We start from the raw sequence: 9,752 nt of genomic DNA on the forward strand, positions 1-9,752 counted from the left end.
GACTCTCCTCTAGGTGAATGTGTTTGGGTTCGGAGCAGACAGCCGAGGAAATTGGCACCACTACTGGGAGCAAAACCGCTACTCTGGAGAGTTCAGGAAGACTGGCGTCCACGACGCCGACTATGAAGCCCAGATCATCCAACGGCTGGCCAAGGCTGGCAAGATAACTGTATTCCCTGGGAAATAACCAGCAAATCAGCCCGTGTATCTAATGTTTCAACACTGCAGGCAACAGACACTATAGAGGCCGCTTAGAACGTGTTAGATATTCTCGCTTTCACTTACCCACACCGGTTTAGGCTCCCAGTTTGAAGTAAATGCTTACAGGAAGTGAGACGCAATGGTCATGAAATGGTACCAAACAATCCTATTCCATTTACTTTCCTTCATATTCCAGAGGTTGCCCACCAGTGGAGGCTCTGATTGAAGAACATGGTGTGTAGACTCTTAGGAACCAGGAACAGAGAACATCCAAATGTTCTGCTCACTGTGGACTGATCTAAAAGTGGCAGTTGAGCCTTAAATTTGACAATAGACGTATTGTCTCTTAGTAGTTTTCAAGGTTTAACCTCTAATGGCCAGTGCAAGACCACATATTGCTTTTCCGGGGGCAGCTTCAACTTAGGGGTGATAAAGAAGAGAAGGCCGGACAGCAGGAAAACTTAACCAGTCACCACAAATACAAATGACCGTGTGCAGCAGAGAGAGAGAGCCAGAGAGGGAGAGATTTCACATGCAAGCGTCCCACTTCTGGACTCACCTTGGATGAGTGTCCAATCCTCATCCATTAACAACATATACAGTATGCTGCACACTGAAAAGGCCACAGAAACAGCACCGTCAGCATCTGGTAGACGCTTGTATTGTTCTACAGCTATGTGGTGTCTGAAAGTAACAGAGTGGGTATAAAAGTACAGTTCTTCACCCTCTAAGCACGAGGCACTTTTCTGTAGGCCTGCAGACTAGACTGACACAAACTGTGGAGCTGTCCAAAGCCACTGTGCTGTTGAACATTTTGAACCCTAGGCCATGACTTCCTTGAGAAAGAGTTGTTTTTCTTAAGTCCTTTATGAGGCCAAACCTCACTTTCCACTTTCCACTGTCACAGCCCCACTTTATGTGAGTTCTCCCTCACAAGACAGCATTACAAGGACCTTGTCTGACTGAGATGGCTTGTAAAACAGTTTGGTTGTAAGATGAAAGGTGATTGCTGTGAGTTTATATCGTTTGACTGTCCTCTAAACCCCTTGGGTCCCCACCAGGCTTAGCAAGGCCTCCACACCTCGCCGCAGACTCACAGAAACGCGATCAAGACTTTTGCCTTTCAGCCATTCTGTCGACTCAGAAAGATCACTGCAGCACGAGCATGAGCTTCAGCTTCTGTAGAGCCAGCTAACCTGGTTTCAAACATTGTGGCGACCAGAGGCCAATCTTTCTTCACAGGGACACAGGGAGAAGTGTTGTGGGAGAGTGTTGGTTGGACTGTGTGTGACTCTAATGAGGCCAAAAGTCCGTCTCCTGGGGTTTCATGTGTGGATGGAGGCATGCTGGTTTTTGGACCGGAGTTTCATCCCCATGTGGTCTGTCAGGGTCTAATTTGGGAGACGAGGAGACAGAGAGCTAGGGCATGAGGAACCAGTCTGACAACAGCAGCATGAGAAACATTTTGCTCCAGTATTTTTAAGGGTGAAAAGAAAAGATGTTGGTTTATGAACAGAAACTTGTGCTTCTATACAAACTGTACTGGGTTCACCGCTTTGGTTTTGAAAGGACTGAGACACAAAGGGACTTCTCTTTTCCCTTTCACAGACCTGACTCCTGTATCCCAGTGGAGTTAGAGACTGTCAGTGACATTTCTACCAGATTAAGGCTCATGTAATGGGGTGAAAGAAAACCCCAACAAACCCCAACTGGATCTGGGAACTCTTTAACCCGTCAGCAGCTCGGCTTCATTAAACACTAGCCCTGGTCCCCGCTCAGCCAATTAAAACTTCAGCTATGTCTGGAGGGGGTGGAGCCACCAGACGCCTTAGACTCCATCTCTGTACTGCATAAACTGCACTTCCTGTTCTGATTTTAATGTTAATGGCATATCCCCCTGCAGACTGCTGCAGATCTCATTTGTTAGTTTTATGTACTGTTAAGCTTTGAGTTTACACTTTGGCTGGATTTATACTGTCGGCTCAGATTAGACTTCCACCCAGGTGGCACATTAATGGTTTTTATCATGATTTGGTATCCCCAAACAATGCCCATTTACACATTAATAGCCTCCATTGTAAGTTATTTCTATCTTTAACAAGGAGGCACAAACAAGTATCAATCGTGGATGTGCAGCCAGACAGTGTTGAAAAACAGAAACGTCAGTGGAAAACAGACAATGTGTGCCACAGAGAGAAAGGAAAATAACAGTATTTGGTTTAACCTGAGGCTATAAATCCATCCAAAGATGCCATGACAGAGGTGTTAATCAAGAAACAGCTGGTGGCTGATTAAGGAGAGTACTCAGGGTTCCTATGCAGGTCTGGTAAATTTGGAGAAGTGGTGACGGAATAAGTCTTTTAAGGTGCGATAAGTAATTTTTCCCCTTTACACCAAACACGTATGCATGACTTTGAACGCTTGTTGATTGGTATTAATGACTCCACAGCAACTTTATGTTAGGCTGAGAGCTCTGGCTTTTAAAACTCACTTCCCAGACTACACTCCATTTAGGAACAAATTAGTATTTATGTCAGTTACAGGGTACTAAGTATTTGTTGGAGCTCCAGGATACACACAATGTGTTTGGGTGAGTAAGAGTGAATGTAAACGGAAACTCCACAGAGAAAAAACTCCTTAGCTATTATTTATTAAGAGTTTAACAAATAAAATCTGTTTCATCAGGACTGTGTGGGTGGAGTCTGATCAGTTTGACATGGCCCAACTAGCAAACAACTAGGGCTGGGTACCAGTACTTGATACCTTTAAAGGAGCTATATGTAAAAAATCTAAAGCAAATAGTCATAAAATCCTAATATGTCACAGAGACTAAGGAATAATGTTCATATAACATACTGATCTCACTGACAACAATAGTACAGCCAGAATATTCGCATTTAAAAAAATTTTTTACGGTCCGCAAATCATGTTTATGTTTTGAATTTGTGTTTTGGCCTGTTGCGCCACCCACCGCCGTCTACCAGTCACGCAGTCAGTAGAGTCTCAGCATCAGTTAAAGTTACGACTGAGCTACAGCAGCACGGCAAGCAGCATTAGCAGTGTCCCGGTACATAGCATTAGCAGTCTCCTCAGCTGTATCCTGGCAGCAGCGTCAGCAGCAGAGAAGTTGGACTTGCTCGAACAGTCCGCTGGAAAACTGAAGATCAAGGACGCGGCGACGCAGCCCTGCCACGGCAGCCGTCCGTGGGCAAACAGATCAGTCTCCAGCGTGCCGCTGTCCAGCAACCTCAAATCTGTAGGGGAGGGGGGGCGGACACGTCTTGCGGCAGTATTTTGAATTTGAGTGCAGTAACCGTTTTGGCCACATTCTTACATACAGCGCCTTTAAGGTATCAACAGAAATAATGCACTACCAAGTAATATCGAAATGTCTCCGGTCAAACAATACCTGCTTTCATCCTTTTTGTGCCAGGGGTCTGAAACCAGACCATCCCGACTCCCTGCCGGAAAAAAATCACACACAAGACATAAAATACTTCTTTGTGGAGGATTTATTATCTTCAATTAATTGTTTCTTATCTGTGAAATAAAAGGAAATAAAATAAGTCAATTGTTTGAGCTTACAAAGACAAACAGGAGGTCTGCGTTGCTGTGGCGTGTAGTTACATTTCTGGGGAGGTGCACGTCAGGCTACAGTGTAGGTTACGGCATAGCCTCTATGTTGACACAGAGCCCTACACCATAGGTACAATGTTGATTCGAAGCAGAAGTATAAATCCCGCCCAACACAGCAGCAGCGCTAACATCCAACCCCGAGCCATTAAACAGATTCAAACTCACATTCACACCAAAATGGCATGACTCTGTCATTAAACCCATTATTAACTGTGATGCTAACAGTTAGCCCTGTCACTGTGTGTGAGTGGCTGGTGAACTTTTACCAACTGTCCCTGGAGAGAAGCTCACACTCCTACAGCAGCTACAACCCATACAGTCTGTGGTGTGGTGAAGGTGAGCATGATGATTCGTATGTAGATATAAATGGTTCATTCTAAGGTAATAAAAAACAACGATTCTTATTTTCAGGTGATTATAAACTAATGAAAACAAAGTTATGAATATGATATTCCATTTCTACCATTAGATGCTCCAAAATCCTAAACCCTGGACCTTTAATGCTCCTTTAAAACTTTAAGAAAACTATAGTTACAGCTAAAAGTTTACCAGAACTTCACTGATATTTTTTTCCTTTAGAAGGAGTCGTGTGTTGTGTCCGTGACTCATAATGTGCTATACAGTGAGCTAAAAAGAACTTATCTGCCACCTCCAGAAATGGTGAAAGAGATAGCTACATCTGTGAATAGAAGCTGTGTAGGAACCGTGAGTGCCAGCCGCTGCAGCAGATGCTACTGTCATGTGAAATATCACTTGTGTATGTGTGACAACATTGTTGAATGCACCTTTCTCAGTGTGTTGTTAAAAGTTAAGGGATTTAACCACAATCTTATGAAGCATTTCATTTTTTTTACATGTAGTGCAACCAGCTGAGAAAGGTTTGAGGTAGGCACACACACACACACACACACACACACACACACTTAAAGTGAGAAGGGTCGGGGTGTCATACCACCCCCAGCAGGTGATGTGAAGAACTGTGCCTCCTGTGCTGATATCAGTTCTGTTGGTGTTTTACTGTGTTATCTTTGGACAATATTGTGTATCCACACGTGACTCTAATGTATTACTGTTGTTCTCTATATGCTTTCAATGTTTTTATCCTACATTGCACATTACAGATTTTATAGGATGCTTTAGTGTTGAGCTGGGCTCACTTCAAGAGTCCGTGCGGCTGTATCTGGACATATTGTTTGTGTTTCTCTGTCACACACATACACACACACACATACACACACATTCATGCTTTCGTGCCTTGTCCTGCTGCTGGACGTTTCTGGCCTACAGCTGCTCCATCAGCAAAACACACACCTGCTACCTTTGCTTTTTTTTATTTCTTTTTTTTGGTCACACACACACACACACACACACACACTGTCATGTCTTTTGGCTGAGAGCTGTGCCTTCTGAGCTGCACACACACACACACACACACACCCCTACATGAAGACACACTCTGCCTTCTGCTCGGGGTGCAGACGCCTCCCGCTCTTCACTCCTTACTGCTTTGTGCTCTGACGTTGTTTTCTAAAGATGGCTGTAGGCTAAACAAGAGGATGTAAAGTGGTGATGCAGTGTGACTCGCTGTGAATCCATATTAGGGCATTTGCTACTTTTTTGAACATATAGCGTATACTTTCCAGGCATATCTGCTTTTTTAGATAACATACAGTGAGGAATGGCAGGAGAGATGGCAGACATAGAGGGTAATCCGCTGGATTTGAGCCCACAAAGTTGCAGGTACACAGTGACTGTAGAACAGAAGATGACAAAGCGTCTAAAGGTTTAGACATATCAGTGTACCGCTGCTTTCGCAGTTCGGCGTTTTTCTCGGAGTTGTCAGCTACTGTGGTCCTGCGTTATTGATGTTTGTTTCCCAAGATGCTCCTTCTAACTTCAAAAGGAATGTGTAAATTGTTTTGGAGATAACGTGGCTCTCTGGCAGCAGAATAACACTTTGCTATCGCATTCTCGCAGCCCGCAGTGGGTAAGAAAAGTCTTAATAGTCTACTGTGCCCCCAAACAAGGTGAGACCCTGTTCCAGCACGGAAACAGTTATCAGCATCCTCAATTTCTCCCAGTTGTAAACCAGAACATTGTTATCAGATAGAGGCGGAGGCAGGGTGATCCCTCTCTGCTGTGCTAGCCTGAATTAGAGTGGAGGTTTTACAGCACATGACACAGATCTGAGAGTGTTCCCTGTAGCATTTATAACCCAAAATAGGTCTTTTCTCCTGTCGCCAACCCAATACACTGATTTTTTTTTTTTTGGTCCTCGGGAGTTGATTCTCAAAATAATTGAAAGACACACCACTTTTTCAGGTCACTGCCTGTGCCATGGCTGTCTGAGGAACATCCATCTAGAAATAAAGAGCTGCATCTGGTGAGAGCATTTTGGGAAACGCGGTCCTTGATTGTGATGGTCAGATCAGATGTCCAGGAGCAGGATGTTTTCTCAGGTGAAATCTGAATGTGTGGTTAAGTCCTCTGATAACACTGACAGAAACAAATGACAGCCAACTTGCGTGTTGAGTTTCTGTCACAAATTAAACCGGACTGATTTTCTTTTTAGCATTGTGTTTATTTCTTGAAATTCCAGGCCAGACTCACGCAAATCATCCCCACACTAAAATCATCCATCTTTGTTCTACTTTGCTGTCAGTGGAATCCAGGCTCCTTTCACATCCAGGACTATTTTTACACCGTTTAGTCTCACACACTGTGTGCTGAGGCACATTTCAGTAAAAGCCACAAACACTCAATCACTGATTGCCTGAAAATGTGTTATTGAGCCTTGTACGATTGCACAAAGCAGAAAACCCAAACCACTAGAGTTTACCACAATTTCCATTTTCCTGGATAGAAAGGGAGGCACATTAAACTCATTAAATTACATTTTTATGGGGTAATTAAACAGAATGAGTGCAGAAATGAACACAGTCTGATAGCACACCTGTTCAGCTCGGAAAAAGTGGACACTGATGTTTTTATGTCAGAGGGAGAATATCTGAACAGCATCTCAATGGGGTCACTCCTGTTTCCAGGGTCCTATGTTCCCCAGATTTATGGCACATTATGGGAACATGACAAAGGGCTGTGTGTTTCCCTGGGTCATAATGTGAACCTGAAAAAGATGTTGCCCAGCTCTGCATTTGCTTAATATGGCATGGGCTAGGGTTGGGTTAGGGGACTATAATCATGACTCTGAGAATCATGGAATTGCTCTGGAGTCGGCTGTAATGGTATGTGCTTTACCTGGTGAGCTACCAGGGAGCCCTAGTAGTTACTAGGAAATCAATAGCAGTTGACTTTTGCTATCTCAAACAGGGCGGGGTTAGGAAAGAGGTTGAGGGTCAGGCTAGATTATTTATGAAATATCTGAGGTAAAATTTGTAAGACAATAGGAGAGTTAATCTGTGTAAACAGAATATTGGACCTTAACATAAGACCTTGCGAACATTGGACATTCAGAACATTCGACTCTTGGAACATTGGACCTTGGGAACACAAGACCCTTGACATATAGATAGCCTCCCTACATGCATCTACAATTAAAGGAGTAATTACACGAGTAGGGTTATACCACTCATGCACACACATCTGTTAAATTAAAGGCTACAGCTGGGAGACATCTTAGCTTAGCTTAGCTTGAAGACTGGTGCTAGCCAGCTAGTCTGTCCAAAAGGTAGCTAACTAATAGTCTGCTCCTAATAGTCTGTCACATAACCCTCCGATAAACCTACAAATTGTTTTTACACTTCTGTTTTGTACAGAATAAACAATAAGATATAACTCGTGAAGTAGTGAGTTTAACGATCTAGTGCGTAGGATTTAGTGCCATCTAGCGGTGAGGTTGCAGATTGCAACCAACTGAAACTTCTCTCATGTGCCAAGCATGTAGGAGACAGCGGCCAATGCAAATGGCCCTATCAAGGGCCAGTGTTTGGTTTGTCCGTTCTGGGCTACTGTAGAAACAACATGGCGGACTCAATGTAAGAGTACCATCTCCGTGTATAAACAGCTCATTCCAAGGTGACGATAACGTGACGATAACGTGACGATTCTTAGTTTCAGGTGCTTATACACTAAAGAAAACATAGTTATGAATATTGTATTCCATTTCTGCCAATATATCCCCCTAAATCCTACATACTGCACCTTTAAGAGGAGCCAGTAAGCTAATAGCATTGCAAATCTTTGCTAATAGTTACCTTTGGACAGACTAGGCGAGCTGTTTCCAGTATATGCTAACTGTGAGAGTGGTATCAAATAACTGTCTGAGGAAAACAAGCAATTTTCTTAAAATGTCAAAGTATGTTCTTGCTATGTTAAGGGCAAACTATGTTTTCTTTTGTTTTCTAGCTGTAGTACTTACAGCTTGATTACTCGGACATGTTGATAAGAACCTACTGAACGAAAGTAAACAGAAAATCAGAAAACTGGATTAATTTGTGGTTGTCTGGCAGTGTCTCCAGCTGCAACAAAAGAGAATCGGTGCCAGACAAAAGGAAATCACAGCCCTCATGGCTGGAAAATTACTTTAATACCACTTAAGTCTCCTCAACCTGTGTCTATCCAGTTGCTATGGTTAAGGAGGCTGCAGCTTGGTGTCATTCTGTGGTAATGAAGAATAGATTTCTGCAGCAGGCACAGAAATGTAACTGAATGTTGGAGAGAAAGCTTCAAGGAACAAATGCATCCTGATCAAAACACTGCCGGCTCAGGCTGTTGGCATCGTGACATGGCCTGCGACTGTTTTCAGCGTGCAGCGGTGTTTGAGGCTGAGGTGAGGACAGCCTCAGGCAGCTCTTTACTCATCAGTTCACTGGTCTGCACTGAACAGAAGCAGCTCTTTAGCAGCAGTCACTGAGCTGCAGACTGCACATATCAGACTGTCGCTGTGGATTGTAACGCTAACTTTCACACCTCTGTCAGCTATTGTGCTAGTACTCTCAATCAAGTATGAACTATCAAGTAGGATTAAAGGCTGCTTAGTGAATAGATCTGCCACAACAGCAAACTTACTGGTGGCTCGTTTGAAACAGATACTGTAGGAAAAGGAGTAGTCCAGGGATTTAGAGTTTGGATGGGTGAAATATTTTCATGTGGGTGGTTTTCTGCTGTCTGGATCTGTCATCATCATCTAGTCCTGCTTAAATGTCCCATTCTTCAGTAGCACTACCTTGCGGACAAGGTAGTACACATGTATTTACTACATGGAAACATCTGTATGATATGTGATCCGACTCTTTGTATCTTATGCTATTGTACAAATAAAAGCTTCATGAAACATGAGATCAAAGTCTGATGTGTTGTTTGTAGAATTCTGGTTTGGCTTACACTGAGCCGCTGATAAGACTTGGGAAAGACTGCATAGAAAAGTATATAGATTGGATAAAACTAGCTTCAAGTGGGGATTTATGGTGGGTTGCTAAAGAGTGAGCTTCTTTACTTAAAGATATACTATGCAGGATTTTCCTTAGAAAACAATGTAAGTACTCATACAGATAGATCTATCTGTCTGTCTGTCTATCTACAAATATATACAGCACTGAACAAAAATTTAAACACTTATTTTTGCTCCCATTTTTCACAGGTTTAAGTTGAAGATCTCAGACTTTTCACTTGCACTCAGTAGATATATTTCACTCAAATTTTGGCCACAAATCCGTGTCAGTGAACACTTTTCTTTTGCCAAGATAATCCATCCACCTCACAGGTGTGACATATCAAGATGCTGATTAAACAGCATCATTACTACACAGGTGTGCCTTGGGATGCTCACAATAAAAGGCCACTCTAAAATAACTGATCACACGGCACAATGAGACAGATGTTGCAGGTTTTGAGGGAGTGTGTTACTGGCATGCTGTCTGCATGCAATATCCACCAGAGCTGTTGCACGTGAATTGAAG

At 43.1% G+C, this 9,752-nt stretch overlaps 1 protein-coding gene across 1 annotated transcript in view; it reads left to right on the plus strand.

Annotated features, from left to right (window-relative positions):
* The window catches only part of st3gal2 (ST3 beta-galactoside alpha-2,3-sialyltransferase 2), a 74,676-nt gene extending 65,537 nt beyond the window's left edge, over positions 1-9,139 (plus strand). Inside the window, exon 8 of the mRNA XM_050073442.1 lies at positions 14-9,139. Coding sequence (XP_049929399.1) covers positions 14-187 — 174 coding nt within the window. The 3' untranslated portion in view covers positions 188-9,139. The remainder of the gene's footprint in view (positions 1-13) is intronic.
* The last annotated feature ends 613 nt before the right edge of the window (positions 9,140-9,752 follow it).

The sequence above is a fragment of the Epinephelus moara genome, chromosome 20, assembly GCF_006386435.1.
Source record: "Epinephelus moara isolate mb chromosome 20, YSFRI_EMoa_1.0, whole genome shotgun sequence".
Lineage (NCBI taxonomy): Eukaryota > Metazoa > Chordata > Actinopteri > Perciformes > Serranidae > Epinephelus > Epinephelus moara.